We start from the raw sequence: 20,692 nt of genomic DNA on the forward strand, positions 1-20,692 counted from the left end.
ACTGTGTTCAAATCTGTAACAAGGAGATGATCCAAGGGTGATGGTAAGAGAAAAAAAATCAACTAGCCTATGACAAAATATCATATTGGAATGTTTGAGTTTGGGGTTTTTTGTGTTTTGTTTTAATTTCATATCAGTTGCAAAAGTTGAGGCTCGAAAATAAGGATGATATGCTATTTTTGTGAGTCTAAAAAATCCCTTTGAAAATTAATTTCTCATAATCTTGTAAATGACATGCCTTTTCCATGAAAAGTTGAATAATGGCCATAAACAAGTACAGGATCTCCTAATTGTATCCAAGTGATAGTAACTGATATAGGTATATAGAATGCTTTAACAAATAACATGAGTAACTAGTTCTTAAAACAAACTTCTTTTGCAATCTGACAATGCTTTTTTATATTCATCCTTGCTAGGGAATTGAAATGCTACTGTTTTTATCTACATTATGTAAATTCAGCTTTACAATGGTGGTTTAATTTTATTTTTTGAAGGCATGTGATGTGAAAAATGCCGGAGTATTTAAAATTTCCCCTTGAAAAGGCATTCAGATTTTAAAGAGCAGTCACTATTAAATATTACACTTGGTTAAAGATGGATAGTAGTTTTTCATCTTTGCTGAGACTGGATTTTTTCCTGCAGTCCAGAATACTTGAGTGCTTTGTCTTCTGTGAGAGTGAAGTCTTTTTTTTCTTACTATGATATATTTTAATGTGGCACCTGCTGCTGTTCTTGGAAGCCTTGGAAGACTTTTTCACAATCTAGTTTTAAACACAGATCAAGTAACAGGGGTATTGTCTGATTTTTTTTCTTCTCAGATCTGTTTCATTATTTACCCCTATCATTTCATATCTTAAGATGTCAGGGCATTAAATTGTCTACCATTTTTTTCGTGTGGTACCTGGTAGACCTGAATTCAAGTGGAATACCTCAGTATTGTATTCATCATAATTAGCCATTCATGTTGCATCAGCAGGAACAAGACTTCTGAACAACTTTCAAACACTCCTGTTTCTTGCAACCTTTTCAGTCATAGACTGACTATCTTATATTTTGTTAATCAGGTAGAGATGTTGCGTATCTTTATCTGTAATGCCTTTTTCAGCTCTGCCTGTACAACTCATTCCTTTCAATTATCTTTCTTTTTTCTACCTTTTCTGCTATTCTGCTATTCTGAATATTCTGCTCTGCATGTCTATTTATCCCTTCTCAAATAAATAGTTCACAACTTTTTGTGGTGTATTCCAGAGTCCTGGCTGACAGTTTATGTTTGGCATAAATGAGTGGACCTTGTGCAGTTGAAAAAAAAATCCCAACTGGGTTTGGGTGGAGTTGCTTGTGGCATAGATAAAGACCAAACTGGTTTGTTAAGTGTGTAAAGTCTCCAAAATTCAGTGTAGGATAAGGAAAGGAGTGGATAAAAAACGAGATCTTCTTAGTATTTTGAAAAACTTCCAGCTAGTTATTTGGTTCCTTGATATTTCCAAATACTGTCTCATTTATAAACCAGAACTGCAAAGATGCTTGCAAATAAGTGAGGTTCATAAAGAAAAGAATCATTACAACATTTCAGCTCCTCAAGAAATTATGTCTGCGGAGTGTGTGTGTGTGTAAGGATGAACTCACAGTTAGAAAGCACAGTTTGTAATCGTAACCTGTGATTCTTTTTCTACCTGTACCCCAAATTGCTTGTAATTCACTTAATTTCTCCCTTATTCAGTGGCTATAGCAATACGACCTCAAAAATAAAATTATAAAGCATAATTTTGTTTCTCTTGTAAAACAGTGAAGTATCCATTTGTTGAGAATCAGTTTAGACTAAAAGTACTTTTTTTCCTCTTCTTTTCTATTTCTCCTTCCCATAAAAAAATATTGGCACTCCTGACCCCTATTCCATCTTCCTCATGTTCTAGTCACTTGTCAGTATATAAATTCTTGGGTATGGTAATATTTAATGCACTATCTTCAGCTTCTCTGTAATTCTGTCCTGTCATTTAAGTCCAGTCCTAATATCAAACTGGTTTTATTCAGTGTGACCAGCAAGGTAGCATGTGCTTCCATGTTGAGTCCCACTGCCAGTTCTGGAAGTATCTCTCATTAATCAAGAATCACTTTGTCATAGTGCAGCTAAAGTTGTCACCAAACTTTGTACTTAAAGTTTGAATAATAAAGACTCCTCTTTTGTTAAATGGAGTTAACACAGCTGAATAGCTTCCCTGATGGTTTATTATATTAGTCTTTCAGAACATTGACTGATTTGTTTTTATTACCATGAAAGCTTTTGTCTTATGAAAATTACTTGGGACCACAGGTCAATGTTTTTCATGTCACATCTCTATAAAAAGTACATTGCCTTCTTATACTTTGTATTCTCCACTGCAACCTGTATGTCACTTAAATTTATTTGTCATGATACCACTGCCAGGCTGCCATTAAATTGTTAAAGTATATTCAGGAAATGTTGTTGCAGTAACCTTTAGAGGAAGACATATGGAAATGGACTATATTTGTTAATTAACATTTCGAACTGCAAACCTTCCAAAGCATAAGGCCTGGTATGAATCACTACACATGAGCAGAATGTTTAGAGGGGTGATCATGTTTTTCTTGAGACAACAGATCCTTCATGTTCAAATTGCCTGTCTATCTATTTAAACTAGGAGACTAAACTGATAAAGAACAAAAATGAAGTCTAGAGAAAGATCAAAATATGTCTCTCTTCTGTCCATCTACACCAGTATCAAAAAATAAAATGGCCTGTGATTCTTGTCTGTATCAACAATGTCTAAAAATTGCAGCTCACAGAAGGAAAACAGAGAGCATAAGGGATGTATAAGAAAGAAGAGAACCCATGGGAGAAGCTCCTGAGCTGTTTCAGGTTAAGCTTAACGCCTTGGGTTAAGACTTATCCCAAGTCTTGGATGCATCACCCTCCCCACTGGAGAAGGCACTGACAGAGATGTTGCTCTCTCTGAGATAACATGCTTGTGATGCTTCCAGGACATGTTCTGGGAATAAAAAATTGGACTGCATGCAGATAAACTGAAGCTGGGGAGGACTGAGCTTTCGTGTTCCAGACACTGTGATCTCTAACAAGATTGCTATGTTAAGGGATATTTAGAGCATTTATTGCTGATACTTCAGGGCTGGTTAGAATTCCTGAAGCTGGAGTTTTAATGCTGATCCCATAGTAATACAAGTACCTGAAGATGACATAATCCAGCAGTGTTGAATAAAGGGGCTCATTGCTTTTCTGCTTGCTAAAGTTTCATCTACACTGATTCCCTGACATGGTTTGGTGTGGGATTGCATAAATCCCTGTGGCAGCATAAACCAGCACAGGAGCATGCTGGATTTTTGAAGGTGGCAGAGGCAGGGAGCTGTGTGCACCTAAACAGGTTTGGAGTTACAGTGGGAGCAGTAGTTCCAACAGGCAGCTGCTGACGACAAGGAATGATGTTGTCCATCAAATCTGGCAGAAACCCCCCAGTTTTGCAAGGTTTGAGCTACCTGACCCCTCTGCATGTAAATCAAGAGCTGCACAACAATCTGAGACTAAAAAATGAAAGGTGTCAATTGAGTACAAGCTTTTTTTCCTGTGGACATTAAGGAAAATTGAGGGAATTGAAAATTTGTGGTGAACTCAGACAAAACACTGATGGCTAAAGCAATTTTTTGTACTTTCCCAAGCATTAGATTTCATAGAAGGCACTGTGAATTCTGTTAGGTACATGTGGCATGCGAGTATGCTCACAGCACCTCTCCAAGTTTTAGCTTGTTTTCGTTCTTTTGGGTTATTGCCTGGCAAAAACAGTATAAAACAGGTTGCAGGAACTCTATAATCAAGCTTAAAATATTCAGAGGATGCAGCTGTAGAATTAAATATTTGAGAGGAAATATTATTAACAGAGCAGAAATATAGGATGCCAGTATAATTATTGTTTCCATTGTTCACTGTTGTCTCACTAGGTGAAAACCAAAACAGAGGCTTTAGGAAGAACTGCAGTGTATCTGGCATGCAGGTTGCTTTTCACTATAGTGTTTTTCAGCTTCCAGAATTACACTTCTGGAAAGGTTCTTCCTGCTTAATCTGCTGCTTTCATTAGAGTTATTCTTTTTCATTACTGCTTCTAAGCTTAGGGCTAACCAGGAAGTCTCACAATTTCTTGCTTTTCTGAAAGCAGTTTCTCTACGAAACAAATGTGAATGACCACATTTTTCTTGAATTTTGGGTTAGCAGTAAACCCCTAACTTGTTTAAGTATTTGAAGTTTTCACTTGGCTTGGATGAAATAAAACCCAGTGTAACACAGACATAGAAAAAGAGAAACTGCTTTAAGGAATATTCCAATGCAGTTCACTAACCATTAAGTATTGTTCTACTTTTCTGAGCTTAAATCTCTACTGACATGAATCTTTTATATCCTGCAGTGCAAGTTGTACTACTTGGATAACTAATACAGTTAAAGCAATGGTTTCATTAGACCTGAGAAAGTTTGGAATTGGTTGTGATTGTTGAGCAATTGAATCTCCACTTTGTGGCAGTGGAAAGTTTTTATGTTAAATTAACAAAAATTCTTGAATGTATTCCTGAACTTGATTTTAGCCATCACTGGTAAAAAAAAAAAAAAAAAAGTAATTTGAAATGTGTTTTTGAGACAGCAATTTGAAGGTCTATTTTCTGTGTAGTAATATATGTTGGTTTCTGTTTTTATCTGTGGCTTTTAATTTGAGTTTATTAGCATGGAAATTAGAATGAATGATGTTAAATAAGATGAGCAAACAATGACAGAAGAATAAAGGGGAGCTGTGACAGTCACAGAGGCAGTTCTGACGAAACCATGGCCAAATGTTTTCTACATGTATATAACACTGTGCAAATTCAGCAACTGTTTATGGAAATGATGTATACTGAAATATGACATGGTTCACCTGGAGTCGGACAAACCAAAACTGTTGAACTTGTTATTTAAAAAACATACTTCAGCCTATCCTAAAAAAAAAATCACTTTTTTTTTTCCCAAAATGGGTCCAAAAGATTTGCAGTTATTTTGCTTAGAGCTCCAAGTTGATACTTTGATGAACTTCATGAGGTTTCTGCAGTTCTACTTACTGAGTCCCTAGGTGTTGGGTGGTGGCCTGGTATCTGCTGTAGCCATCATTCCCCTAAAATGGACCTATGCTAGCCTTGTTTCCTCTCATTATGTCCCCCCCTGTGTGCAGTTTCTCCCAGGTGATGAGCAGTCACCTCACAGTGGTGTTGGACCCCTCTGTGGGCAGCCAAAGGAGCCCCTAACACTGAGTGTGCCCATTCTGCAGGCAGTTCTGAACTACTGCTGATGAATGCCCCTCGTCTTTGCAGCAACACAAAGGTCCAGGAGCAGATTCTGCCTGTGAAGACAAAGGCAAAAAAGGCATTTAACCTTTTCACTGCTAGTTCTTCCCTTCAGCACACCTCTTTTTTCCCTGATCATCCTTTTGCAGGCTCAGGGACTTGTAAAATCCCTCTTTGTGAAATCTTTGAGCATCAGATGGTTTTGTCTTTCCTGATTTTGTCCCAAAATACTAAATTGCAATTGTTTTGCTCCCTTTTGTTGCTTAAGTTCCTTGTACATTCACATTTTGCGTTTTATCCATCATCAGTGACATCAGGCTTCCTGAGCCAGCTAACACTTTCCTTTTTACTTGTTTTTGAGAGGGAGTTTTGCCTGTTGAAAATACCCTATAAATAACATCTTGTGTAGTTTTTTTTTTCCTCATAAATGGATAGATTGGAAAAGAGGAAACAGTCTGAAACATAAAATTTCAGTATAAACAATATGTTTGACAAAATCATAATAAAATGCAAAAATTCTTAACAGAAATTGTAGGGCTACAGTCCTTAGTAAAAAATATTTTACTGCTGTTGATAAACTGAAGTATTTTTTCTTGCTCAGTTTGTTTGTTATTAATCTCTTCTCTCCCCTCTATCCATAGGGAATGAATACTGTGTACCCAGACAACAGTAAACCAGCTGCAGACCACTGACAGAAATCTGTACACCATCAGTGTGGGAAACCTCAGCTTTAAGCTCTAAATGATTCAACATTTGTGTAAGTCAGACACGTTCTGCTATTATGTAACAAAATAATTTTATATCCATGTTCATTGTGATGCTAAGAGCTTCAGATGGTGTATGAACTGTTTACTCTTGCAAATTGTCTCTCTAATAATTAGGTGATAAAATTGAAAGTGCTTGTGAACTCTAGATATGTCCTTAAAATGTGCAGGAAAAGCTGTGTGCACTTTGCAGGCTGTTAAAGAAAACCTTGCTACAGTGACACATTTTGTAATGCTTATGTGGGGTTTTTTTAGGTTGTTTTTTGTGTATGAAACTTCAACTTAAAACAATATTGCTAAACAACTAAGGTCATATTATATTGATATTTAAGGCAAGGCTCAGATATTGTTGTTTAATAATGGAAATGGCCTGTAGAATGTACAGAGCTGACAAACACTCAGAGAATGGGGTTTTTTTCCCCTAACCAAGTTGAGTATTTCAGGCAAAGACAAATATTGGCATTTAAAATTTTACTTCCTCTGTTCCTCTGTTCTTTTTTACTTTACAATGAGACCCGCTATGGAAATGCAAAAATACTACAAAGGGGTTCAATTTTGACTAGTATAGGTTGAAGTGTTTTATGAATGGAAACTGAAACACAAGCTGTAGAGAAATCACTTAAGTCACTGCTGAGATGCATTCATCTCTGGTAGCGCATAAAAGTTAATTAACAGTGCAGTGAACTGGAGGCAATTCAGAGAGAAACATTATTAGATGAGGATGTACAAAGAAAGTGAAATATCTTTCAGTTTACTGGCTAAGGATAGATGAATATTTCCCAATGTCTGTAAGTGACCTTGACAGCAAGGAGGAACAGTCTGGCTGGAGATGTTCCTTGGGGTGCTCCCTCTGTGGGAGTGAGAGGATTAAAGAACAGGTGATCAGGTTGTGATGTGGAAGACACACCTTTTCCATCCCAATGTCTGGCAGCTATTGAGGCTGCATCCATATAGCCCCTATATGCAGGAAACATTTTTACTGATTGAGCACACTCATACAGGGTCATCTAATGTAAATTGCAGTTTTCTGTTGTATATATAGCAACTGAAAGTGGAGAACAGCAAAAGCCACTGAGGAGTGGATACTGAATTCCAAACTTGCGTAGATTTCAAGACAAGGAACAGCAAAGCCATTGCTTTGTGTATTTAAAGCTAAACTAGAAACTACTGCTTAGAGTATTTTGAGAACAGTCCTGCTCTCACAAGGAGGTGGACTTAAAACCTAAATCAGTCTTTTTAGACTGTACTTCTTGTTATGGAATGATAGAGTTTTCTGGTGCCAGCCCTGGATAGGCTCACAAGGGTTATTAACCTCAAACATCTATTTGCATAGACTTTTCTGGTTTTATTCTGGTTTTTCCTTTGTTGGGACAATTGTGCACAGAACACTTGGTGGAAAATAGGTGGTTAAACTATGCCTGCTCCTGAAAGCTGAATTTTCCTGTCCTTAGTTTTCTTACAATTTTCTAGATGGATTTGGGATATGGAGTTTGTGAACAGTAACAGTTATTACTGATGTGATCAAGGACAACTAGAATTCAAGAGAAACCTCAAATTTCTCTTGATTGCATGTCTTCTGCTGTCACTTTCTTCTCTCCTACATTTTTCAGGATTTTCCATTGCTGTAGGTTCTCCATGCATGTTATACGAGTTCCTGCATCACTGTCAGGATTATGGGACTTTAAATCTTCGTCCTGTTTCTTCTATTCAAATGGTAAAATGAAATGGATTTATCTGCATCTTTATTCAGGTTAAGAATAATTCATATTCAAAATAATAATTCCATTTCATCCATGATCAGTTAACATCCAGAAGCTCTCTTTCTCTATTGATATCCAGAATGAAGGTTTAAAAGTACTGAATCCTTTTTTGAATATAAAAAAGTTGTAAAGCTATGAGATTGCTTGAGCTGAACCCTTGCTGTATGCCTCATTGGCTACCCAGGCATTCAAAGAGTTCCCATACAACTTGCTGATGTTTTGATGAGGGACTGAGCTCTGCAGATGAAGGTCCATGAGAATTCCTGGGAAAGTGAGCTCTGTAGCAACTGGAAGCAAAGTTGTGGGAGCTGGATGTTTCCACTTACCCATTTTTCTAGACTGTGAGCTGGCAGTCAATTGGCAAAAGGAGACAGAAATATATTCTTGAAAATATTTCTATTCAAATGAGTAAGAGGATGGAGTAAAAATAAAACAAGAGTGAGAGACAGGAAGATAGCATGAAAATAGCAATTTGAGTTGTTGTCACAAGGGAGCATTACACATGGCATCACATAATGCATGAGTTAATCATCACAACATTCTTTGGAAACGAAGCAGAAAAGTACAGAACATGACAAGAATTATATCCAAATGCAATAAAATCTTATTTGAAAGTTGTTTACATTTTGAAAAGTAGATCAGTAAATTTAGGGTAGATGAAACTGGTTTGTGAAAATTCCAGGAACTTGGCAGAATTCATCCATACAGTGAAATTAATTTGAGACTGATATATTTTCCTTCATGAGGTTGATTGCAGCAGGCTCCCCCTCCCTGGAGACTGAGTTCTGTGCAGCATTCCTTAAGGAAGCAATGCTGGCAAACCAGGCTCAGACAGAGTGAGTGAACTTAGGTGTCTTTGCACCTTACGTAGCTCCTTCATGGCTGTAATTCAGAGAAGGGCTGGCAGAGCACAGTGACTGCACCATTACCTGGGCTGCAGTAGTGTGACACATTATCACCAACCTGTGACACCCAAAATAGACCCCCCCCCCCCACCAATGCTCCCCCCCATTGCTTCTGATCAGAATGTCTTCACTTTGCCAAGGCTGGCTGTTGGACTTAGCAGAAAGGGGCCAAGTGGGGCTCCCCATGGGACTTCCATCCTGGTGCTGATCTGGAAGTAACCAGGAAAGAGACAAAAATGAGAAAAGACAAGATCAATAAAGGAAATTATTTGAGGAAAAAGATCAAGAAAACAACAAAAGCAAACCAATTAAAACAAAAGAAAAGACAGGAAGGTTACATTCCCTCCCTGGGCCAGATGTATTCTTGGAACCTCAGCAATGCAGCCCCAAGCATAATGGATACCCTGGTGGAGTGAAGGCATTCCCTGAAACATGACTTTTGTCATGATGCATGATGACATCTTCTAAAAAGCAATTGTGTGATGTGTGCTATCCAGCCTTCCCTGAAAAACTGGGACCTTCCAGTGGAGATGGGTCATGATGTAGTTATGGGACTTAAGTGCTAAGCCTTACATATACCCCTGAAATTAATTTGACTGCTGTGTACCAAAATCTAATTTATTTCCTTATCATCTTCCAACCATTAAATTGCTAGAGCTGAGTTGTGTAAATGCTTTAAAGAAAGGCAGCTTCTAGTCACCAAGGAATATTGCAGAAAAATTGCCTTCTGAGCATGGTTATATAACGCCCACTTATTTTAATTAGACTTTAGCTCTCAAAGTCCCACTTTACCTAAGTGGCATGATCACTGAAACACAGTAGAGATCTGTGATAGTAAATGCAATCTATGTGCTCCTTTCAGCAGTGACTTTTCCTTTAATATTTTGTCTCTCAAGCATGTGAGCCCCAAGCAGCTACTTGCAGTATTGTCTATTATTAGTGCTTACTCAGAATGGACTTGTTCTCCAGCAGAAGTGCAAGAAATGTCTGTGTAAGCATTGCATAGCTTTAATTTTCCTACAGAAGAGTGGTCCTCAGGGAGGAGAGTCAAATAAACAGCAGCCTAAACTGTACTCCAGGTAGCTGAACACCAGGAACAGGACCAAACCAAATTAGTCACAAAGTGATGCTGATGTTAGTCTTTTCTCAGGAAGATATGCCAAGCAGAGACAAGTTGTTTTGGTTTTTTTTTTAATAAGTAAATTCCAACTAATTAAAGGTTTCCCTTCCTTCATTCTACTTGAATTTTTTTCTGCAATAAAGGCTTTGGCAAGCAGGAAAAAGATGTTGTGGTAGCATCCATTAACTCCTCAAACCCTGCAGCCAGCTGCCTCTTCTTCCTGTTTTTTGTGATGTGTCCTGCTGCAGAACATAGAGACCCATTTGGCCAGGCACTGAATGAATACTATTTCAGTGTACAAACCCAAAAAGAAAGCCAAATTGTACATTTGTCATTTCTTAAAAGGATAATTTGTGTATGTAGGTGGCAACAATCCCTTTCTGGTTTTTGGTTCAGTATTCTTGCACTTTTAACTGAGCAGACGAAACAATTTGTTTCCATGTAATCGTGGCAAGTCTACAGGAAATTCTTGATAATTGTGCTATGCTTTGTTATGATGATGAATTACTGCACATGTTTCTGCCATACCCATTAGTCTTACTTTGCAGTCTTCACCCTGCATGTGCTCTGAGATAAATTGGACATTGAGACTAAGAGGCAGCATCATCCTGAACCAGAGTGTTATAAGGTCAACTTTTTTATCTTCCTTTCTGACATCAGCTGCTCTTTCAAATCTGAAAATGGGAGACATCACATTTTTTTTCTCTCACTGTCTGATTTAGAGATGGAATACTTTATAGAACATGCCATCCCTTAATAAAAAAGCAGGAACTAATTCCAAGAATAAGTACCTCACAAAATCAAACACAAAATCCAATCCTACGTGTAGATAAAAAAGTCTTGTAGCAAAAAGGAAGTGAGGGCTCTGCCTGGAGGGAAGAGATATAGCTGATAAAAATTCAGGAGTGTATAGATTGGTAGGGGAATTTGAATAAACCTGTTTAGGAAAAGAGTATAAACAAGGTAATAATCAAATGATAGAACCCATAGTGAACATTTGCAGCAGTTTGTTTTACTGAGTGGATTGTTTATTTCTCAGAGCAGTCACTGCAGTCAAGCAGGGAAAGAAATGCAGTTGAGCATCTGCTCCATGTCTGCTTTCTCTCAGTGGACACTACAGATTTTGCCAGACACGACACATACACACAGGAGGCACGTTGGGAAGAAGCTCAAAGAACTTGCTCAGTCATCTGGCAGTATCTAGACTAAAAGAATAGCTAACTACCAAATGGATAAGTTATATCAGGAGCTACACCTGTGTAAACTGCATCCATAATCACATTTATTACGGTCAATTCCTACAGAAGTGCTGTAGTGGAGAAGTTAAAAGGAGACTTAATGCACAGATCACATGAGTAATAAGATCATCTGAATTTTTTTAAGGAAATTGCTCAGGGAACTGATATTTACAGAACATTAAGCTTTTGGGAAAATTACTACTTTTTGTTTAGATTCTCTTAATAAAAGGCAACTTCTCTTTTGTCAAAAATGGACTGCCAAAAGGTTTCTGTGTAGATATGCTCTCTCAGTGCTTCATGAGTCTTTTGTTGCCTGATGTTCCAATATACCAAATTCCTGGTGATCTTGTAGTGAGGGGGTCAGCACCAAAGCATCTGAGTATACCTAAATACACAAAGGTTGGTATCTGATGCCCTCTCTGCCCAAGATTCTGCAGCACAGGCCAGTTCCAGCTTGGATCATAGCCCAGTTTGCCATTTACTGAGCCTGCATGAATAAACTGAGAGGTGTGAATTTTTAGTTCACATGTTATTTTGTAATAAGGTTATTCTGTCTAAATGCAATGTGAACCTGAGGTGACATAAAATGTGGAGTTAGCTTATGACCATCTAAATCTGATCATATAGCTATGCCTTAAAACGACCCTAAGCCCAAAATCATTCTTCTGTAACTCTTGTGAAAGTAATTGCTGGTGATTTCTGCTTGACTGGTTCTGAAGACAGAGTATGCAAGGCATGCTTGTACTCCTGAGGAACAGATATGAATGAGCTTGTGCTGTGCTTTCCTCCTGTTAGCCTGTTGACTAGGAGGGAAACCATAACAAGCCACTTCTTATGAGTGTTACTGCTCCCGTGGCAGTGCCACGGCCTTTGCAGATAAAGCTGTTCAAATTCCTGAATTCCAGAGATTCAGCTGACAATGGAGATACCTAAATTTGCTATGCCTCCCTGCAGGAGTCTGTTTGTGGCCTAAAGGCTCACTTCAGTCACCCTCACACAAGAACTGCTGACTTTTCAGATGCCCTGCAATGTGCAAGGCTCCTTGACAGCTCTGCAAGATGTATTGCCAACAGGACAGCAGGTTATGCTGTCCATCTCAAATGGCACTGGCTCCTTCTGTGTGGGCAATGCATTGAGCCCTCAGTATCAAAGCCATTGTTAGAGTCAATAAAGATCAAGGCTGGAGCCCCTGGAGCTGAGTGAGTGATTCACCTCAGCAGCTGCTGCTTCCCTTGGTTGGGGTGAGCTCAGTTGTGCTCCAGGTTGCATTGGCTGGATTTCTGCTGACTGCAGCAGGTAGGTGAACAACTGATGAATGTGTGCATGCCTAGATGTAGATAACTGTGTTAAAGTAGCCTAAACACAAAAATTGTTTAAATGGTCAAGAATTAACTTTTGAAATTTGAAAGGATTGTGGCAGAAGTTTATTTTTCCTGTGGAAGTTTATCAGGGGAAACAGTTATTTACCTGGCACACAACCATTAACACATAAGACAGACCAACTAACAAATGACCTGTCAGAAAGGTTCCCAAAGAAAAGCAGAGTCTATTGCTTTGTGTTTTTTAAATGTTAGAAGACACTAATGATCGGTGGAATGTTTGCAGAAGGTGAACTGGAACTAGATAGCATCATCACAGTTTTGGCTGCTCTGATCCCAATAGCTTTGTGGGGCAGGATTTCCCATTCCTCATCAGTGAAGAGCTAAAAGGGAAAAGGTGGGCTATTTCTTTCAGTGGTACATTTTTCAGGGAGTGAAGGCTGAGCTTTATGTGCTGTTTCTCTGCTACAGGGCTGGCCTTGTTGTACTGGAGACAGAGGTGCAGTAGCGTTCAGATGTGCAAAATTTAATTACTCTGATTTATCAAGCAATTATTTTTCCTACTAGTTTTATTTAACTGTGGGAGATCTCATCCTTTCTTTGAGCATAATGAGTGCATTTGCTTCAGGAGGCAATTTGCCATTCACAGATGAATTCTCTTTAACAGTGACTTTGCCTTTATTTTTCATTTTAAAATGAAATTACATTCTCAATTTGTTAGCAAATTTGAGTAGTAAATTTCTTAGTATATGGGAACAGTGAATTCTTTATTGCATGATGACAGAGCTTCTGCAGGAAAGCAATTCTCATCCAAAGCTTCCTTCTAAAATTGATAAGCTGTGCTGATGGAAGATGGAAATTTTGAGTTTGAACCACCAGGCTGGGGAAGGTCTCATATTCAGAGTTTCTATTTCCTGCATAAGAGCACTTAACTTCTAATCTATAACATAAATTATAATCACCACTTCCATTTTTCAGCCATTTAAAGGAATTAAGGATGTTCTGTTTCCAAAGTACTTGGCATAAGTGCCAACATCCAGGACATGGTTTGAGTCTCTAATTGTCAGGCTTGCAGAAGCTTTTAGCTCAGAGTTTCAGTAGGGGACACCATGTGATACCATGTCACACCTCTGGTTAGCTTAGTGCTTGCTGGTTTACTTGTGATTCTCACTCCCACTCAGAAGCATCTCTCTCTTCTTTGCATCATGAGAAGGATTTGTTTCCACTACCCATGTCTGTGGTTGCTGCTGAGGGATCAGATAAATCAAAGGAGGTGAATCTTATTCTGAAAGTATGGGCTTAACAGAGAAGTGGGTTAGATTGGTTCTGCTTCTGCTGTCCTGGGGATAATGGTAAACCTTCTCTGTGAGCCTTTAAAAATAACCATTACTGAAAAACCTCATTCAGAAGGGTTGGGTTTATATCAGTCAAAGATGTGACTTGCATATGACACAACTCCAGAATTCAGTGGAGAGGGCCTAGAATCAGACAGCAGCCCTCACTGAACTGTGGAAGCTGACTCCTCCTGGTTTTGCCTCCATTCCCTTTCTTTGCACACTTAACATCTTCCAGTATTTTGTCTATTTTTCTTTTAAGCAAATTCCATTGAAAACTTACCTTTTTCTCATTTAAAATTTCATATTATCCATTCTAAACTCTTGTGCTAAATTGGTCTTTATAGTTCCCAATTCATACAGAGCATCTCATCATGTTCTCTATTTTACCAAACCTCCTTCTACATTTTTGTATCACTGCTTATCACATACATACAGGGTGGCATCTCACAAGGTCTGTAACTTGCACCAGATTCATTTCCCACACTCATAACAGCAGAAAACAGCCTAATTTTCATTAGAAAAGCAATCCAGTTGGAACAAAAATAATTAGGATACATCACCAAAAAAAAAAGCCATGTGGACCATGACAGGAGAGAAAATGCTCATCACATCGATTTTTCTTCTTTTCATTCTTGAATGCTTCAGAGTTTTCACTTGATTCATGGTGATAAGATGCACTTAATGTTGTTGCAATCTAGAAATCACAGGATCTCACAGAATCAGAAGAGCTGAAGCTGGAAGGGGCCTCTGGAGACTGTGCAGTCCAAACCAGTGCTCAAAGCAGGGTCAATTACAGCATCTTGCCCAGGGCTGAAGATTCTGTAACACCTCTGGGCAATGTGTTGCAGTACTCAACAGTGTTCAGTTAATCTATTCATAACATCTAGATAGTGAGGCCAGAAGAAAGCACTAAAAGCATGTAATTTAATCTCCTTCAGAAAAAAAATAAGGAAAGACCTTGTCAGTCATTTCTGTATAAAGCCACATATACTAAATTTTGCAAGACAGTGTATTTCAGAAGGAAGGACTTGTATTTTCAAATGCAACCAGAAGTAATTGAGACTTTACAACATCCACTGGTGATTTGTTCAAGTAGTTTTTTTGCCTCTGCAAAAACATAGAAAAGAAACTAAAAGGACACACACAAAAAAAAGATACCCAGGATGGCAACTCCCTTAGCAAGAAGCTGTGTCATTTATGCCTAAGCCTTTTTTGATAGGTGTTTGTCTGTCTTTTCCTAGATAAACTCCAGTGTTGGTGACTGAGCTTTGTGAATAACTTTGGTTGTCCACAAATTTTTCCAAGACCTGGCTTTGAATTTTCCTTGTTGGTATATATGTAAGAAACTTCTTGCTTTATGTGTAGTGTTCATGGAGAATTGCTTAGTCTCTTCCTTACAGCTGCTTTTTTCACATCTCAAAACTGTTAAAGTTCCTTTCAAATGTCTCTCATTTAGATTATATGGCCCATTCAACCCTTCTTGAACAATATTTTATTGAATTCTATCATTCATTCCTCTCTCTTAGCTCCTTTCAGATGACCTAGACTATTCTGGAGGAGCAGTGCTTGTAACTGAAAACCTACTCCAGTGGATGCTGCAGGAGCTCTTACAGCCAGCCTTTCATTTAGGCACCATGTTTGATTTTGGCAGTGTTATTGGCACGTGCTCTGATCTGATCCATTTGAATCCTCAGATCTTTCACAGCAGAGCAGATCTGTCATTCTCTATCTTCTATCTGTGTAGTGTAATCTAAATGCATAACTTTTTTTCTTTTCCCTCTAATATGAATCCTGGTTTTTCAGGATTGTTCTTTAGCCTTTTAAGATGACTTGGAGTTTTATTCCTAGATCTTTTAGTACTCAAAACTTCTTCAATTTTGGTAGGATCTCTGTATATTATAATTATGTAATATAATTAATCATGTTATATAAGTGATTTTTGAAAATATATCAGATTCTGCAATATTGTCTTTATTATACTTTAATTTTGAATGGAATATCCAAGAATAGTTGTTGATGCAACTTCCACCTCTGAAAGTCATTAAGTTGCATATTTGTTTAAACCAACCTATCACATAAAATTTAAATACATTCTTACCATGCTTTTTTCATGTTCTTCCTTGACACCTGCTAGTGGCTTCTATCATGGAGAGGATACTCAAATCAGTGAAGTTTAATTTTGACTTTACAATCAGAGCATCATTTGCAATAGTAAAGACTCCTGAGATCATTACATTCAGTCATCAGCCTAGCACTGCCAAGCCCTCCCCTGAACCATATCCATAAGTGCCATTCTATGGTTTTAAATGCTTCCAGGAATGGTAATTACACCACTTCCCTTGGCAGCATGTTCCCTTCCTGTTCCAATGCTTGACCACCCTTGCAGTGAAGAAGATTTTCCTGATATCCACTTTAAGCCTCCCCTACTGCAGCTTGAGGCCATTTCCTCTCATCCTGTTCCTTGGGAGAAGAGACCAGTGCCCACCTGGTTACAGCTTCCTTCAGGTGGTTGGAGAGAGATACAATACCCTCCCTAAAGCTCCTTTTCTTCAGAATAAACAGCTTCAGCGGCTCCTCACAAGACTTGTGCTCCTGAGCCTTCCCCAGCTCTGTTGCCCTCAATGCTCCAGCCCCTCAATGTCTCTCTTGTGGTGAGGAACCCAGAATACAGCATTTGAGGTACTGGGTACAGGGGGACAATCCCTGCCCTGGTCCTGCTGGCCACACCATTGCTGACACAGGCCAGGATGGCATTGGCCTTCTTGGCCCCCTGGGCACAGCTGGCTCCTGTTCAGCTGCTGTCAGAGGGCACCCCCAGCTCCTTTTGCACCAGGCAGCTTTGCAGCCACTCTGCCCCAGCCTGTGGTGCTGTGTGGGGTTGTTGTGACCCAAGTGCAGAACTGGCACTCGGTGGTGTTGAGTCTCACACCACTGGCCTTGCCCCATGGATCCAGCCTGTCCAGATCCCTCTCCAGAACCTTCCCACCTTTCAGCAGAGCAGTCCCACCCAACTTCATGTTATCTGGTGACCAACAACTCTTCCTGTGACTGGTTATTTTTGTCTTATTTATCTTTCATTGTTACACCTTAGCAAATCTGATCTCATACAAAGAATTAGATTAATTTACTATGATTTGATATTGAAAGGTCCATGCAGGCAGTCATGACTTTTCTGTCTTCTTGATGTTTGTGAATGGTTTGTTTGACTCTTCATTTCAAGATTTTTCTAAAATTGAAGGTAGGCTGAGTAGTTTTCTCTCCTCTAGCCTTTTTTTTTATTAGATGTAGTTTTAATTAGATGTAGTTTAATTAGATGTGGTTTTTCTGAGTTCTGTGGAGCCTAATTTATTTTTGACTGCTTTTCAAGACATAATGATTTATCATCCGTGGGACAAAAGGCAGGCTTAAGGAAAATACCTATGGAGAATTTCCACTGAGCCTATCTTGGAACCTCTCATTTACCTATTTTCCAATCTGTTGTTCTGGTTTTATTACTCATCTCTATCTCTGCAGCTCATTTTCTTAGCTGTAAGATCAGAGTTGACATTTATACTGAAGAGAGAAGCAAAGATGACATTAACACTGTGACCTTCTCAAGATTCCTGTTGAGAAAAAGACCAGCATTTTTCTTAATATTCTAATAGTAATAAATTTTCTCCTATGTTTTACTTTGTCACAAGTTATGTTTTGCCTTTCTTTTTATTCCTAGACTGTTGACACTCTGGGATGGATACTTTGTTCAGTATACTAAGAATTGTCCTATTTTTTGTTCCTTTTGTTTTTGTTTGTTTTAACAGCACTACCAGTTCTCTCCAATTCCTACTCCCCTTTTTACTGACATTATGTAAAAATCTAGCACTTCCACCTCCAAGTGTTTATTGCAGTCTGCTGTCCTGAGCTCCATGATTTATGATGTTTGTGTTCTCCCTTCTAGCCATCTGAGGCTTGTTAATTCTGTCATCTATTTCATGGTCACTCTGACAGGTTACTTTGCATCTGCACAATCTCAGCCTGTTCTTCCAGGCTGGCCAGAAGAACAATCAGGGACCTTTTCCTTTACTTGCTTTCTGTAGCTTTTGTAGAAATGAATACATCACCATAAGACTTTGTTACCAATATGTTCCTGCTTCCCTGTTATCCCAGTGGTCTGCATGATGGAAGAGTCCACCCCAAACCTGCCCTGTGCTCTTCATATTTTTGCTGGTTGCCCAGAAAATGCATTGTCCACCTTATCTTTGTGACCAAAACATGACAATTTGCTTTCATCTTCAACATTTTAGCAGGTTTTTATTCCTACATCACCTAGGATTAGAATAAAATCAGTAATCCTCGATACACAGAGAACATGTCCTTTGTTTTATTTTTCAATAAGAGCCTAACAAGATATATAGACTTATGTCTGCTAAATAATTAAATTAGGCAATATGGAAGCATTCAAAGTCTGGTACCTTCTCAGTCAAATTATCTGTTGGTATAAATCCCATGCCTTCAGTATGGTTTCTTAAGCAGAAAATTTCCCCTTGAAAATGAACAAAAGTTACATGTATTTTCTTAAAATCTGAAATTAAGTTTTGATTCTAATTTAGTAAATCGTAAAACATTTGGACAAATTTTCTGAACCATGTAATTATTACTTTAAATATTATATCCAGGATAGTTCATAGACCAGAAGTAGTATTATTGCAGAGAAAAATAAACAAGATTATGAGAGCAAAGACAAAACCCAAGACAAAGAAACTCACTTTTCGGATCTTGTGGATATTACATTATAAGGCAATGAGGATTTCCCTTTTATATGATTAATTCAGATTTTAATAAGTAAATTCTTCTGCAAAACTGCAGTCAATTTTTCATCATTAATGCAGAAGTTAAAAAAATGTTCTTGCTCAAGATGAATGAAGAAAAAGATATAATATTATTGACTTTCTTAAACCAATCTCATATGATGGATTTATGAAATGAAAATAATATAGAAATTCCTTAGAATGTGACAGGAAATACAAATCAAGTGAATGGAAAGGCAGTTGCACTGAAATAAAGACATTTCAGAAGATAATGGGTTCAATACAAAAGGGTCTTCTGTTAAGTACTTCCTATAATTCTGTTTTCAGTGGAGTACCTGACAAGAGACAGGCAAAGATGCATGTGGATACATTATGGTTTTGTTCACTGGTAGCTGAAGATGTATTAGGGCTGTAGGCAAAGCAAATGCAGTGAGGGTTGGAAGGATGGAAAATTCCTTGTCCAACCTGGAGTGCTGTTTCCTGGTTAGTACAGAACAAAAAGAAACCAAGAAAAACCTTCAGAACTGACTTATAATGCTTTAGTTCTGATTTACATTGTTTAGCTAAAGGGGAAAGATTATCCAGCCACAGTGATTACAGGCATAACACCTACAAAGATCAATCCATTGTGTCTTCTGGGTCTCAAATGTGATCAGGAAAGGTCTACTAAGTTGTGCAGAGCTGTGTTTAGTTCCATATTACCTTTACACTGTTTCAAACACATTTTTCTGGAAAAGAAAGCATGGTGCCAGGCAGAAGCTTTCATGGCTTAAGATGGTCTTGTTGACTGGAAGTCTGGGAAGCACATGGAAAGGATGACCTAGGAATCATCCATATCTTATCATGGCTTTGAAAGAGACATTCACACTCACTGCTGGTGGCTGGGCTTGAGGGTTTGCACAGCATCAGGGGTTTGTGGGGGTTTGTGCAAAGTAGAGATGAAGATTCATTTTTACAACTCCATGAGCTGATGTCAAAAATTTTTCTCAAGGAATACAAGAGATTATCTTTAGTGATGGTAGTAGGCCTGAACACACAATTTGTTGTGTTCCCTTGTGGGAATTGCTAAATGTTTCCTCTTGCTGTTAGAAAAGGAAAAAAAAAACCCTTTGTTTTTTTGTAAAAGCTTTCCCCACGACTACGTTTTTTCTTTTCTTTTTTTTATTTATTTTAATAGAATTTGGGGCTATAAAAGGAAGGAAAAGGGATGGGCAAAGAATTTTGGCAATGCTTTTCTTAGAATTTTTTTTTTCCCCTTCTGCTTTGACATATAAGTTCTTAACACTAAAGAATGAATAATAGGTGAAATTTCTCAAAGGTCATAAACCTGGAGCAAAATTTCCAATGCCTACAAATTTCCAATGCCTGCCCAGATATGTGTCAAATAGGAATCCAGCTTTTTATGTGGAAGTAATTGGTTCATACTATCTAAAACCTGTCCTAACAAGAGAAAAATGGTAAGTCTCACTCGAATTCATGGAAGTTGATCTCAAAACACATGTTCACAGAGCACCAGATACCAAAACTAAAAGCATCTTCAAAATCCATTTTAGAGAACTTGAATAAAGCCCTTCTCTGTGCTAGATCCTCATCACTGTTCTTTTTAACTACAGCATGTCTTATGCTTCATGTGCGCTGGAAATCAAATTCAGAAATTACATAATTTGTTACAAGAGTAATGAGTGGCTGCCTTAAGGGGTCATCTCCCGTTCTGCTACTTCACAATAAATCTGAATGAAATCCTGTTTCAATGAAAGTAGTCACTAGAGGGAAATAGAACAGAATTTAATCTCTAAATTTTAATGCTGAAACAGGAAAATGAAAAGTTACCATTCTAAAAGTGTTTTTGGTGCATCTGCCCTACTTTAAAATAATTTAGAAGTTGATATACTTCCCTAAATTGAGAAATTATAATTTCTTTTATTTTTCCCTAACCTGAACCTAAAAAGATCTTTATAATAGTTTTTGAGAGCATGGTAAATACCAGAATAGAGGAAAAAATTTTTACTGTCTATAATTTTCCTCCAGCATAGGCCAACAAAACTGCTAAGATGAATTTTTTTGTTGCCTTAATCCTTGTTACATGCTCTTTTAGGGGAAATCTATACAGCTTTACAGTTTTTAAAGCTAC

General features: G+C 38.0%; 1 protein-coding gene across 2 annotated transcripts in view; it reads left to right on the forward strand.

The window, feature by feature from the left end:
• LOC128936249 (protein TUNAR) overlaps positions 1-20,692 on the forward strand; it is a 160,736-nt gene that overhangs the window by 92,433 nt on the left and 47,611 nt on the right. For both annotated transcript variants that reach the window (XM_054275022.1, XM_054275023.1), the window contains one exon: positions 5,976-6,091. In XM_054275022.1, the coding sequence (XP_054130997.1) occupies positions 5,976-6,026 (51 nt within the window). In that variant the 3' untranslated portion in view covers positions 6,027-6,091. The remainder of the gene's footprint in view (positions 1-5,975; positions 6,092-20,692) is intronic.

The sequence above is a fragment of the Melozone crissalis genome, unplaced genomic scaffold (genome assembly GCF_028551555.1).
Source record: "Melozone crissalis strain CALT ecotype California unplaced genomic scaffold, PUWL_Pcris_2 ptg000018l_1, whole genome shotgun sequence".
NCBI lineage: Eukaryota > Metazoa > Chordata > Aves > Passeriformes > Passerellidae > Melozone > Melozone crissalis.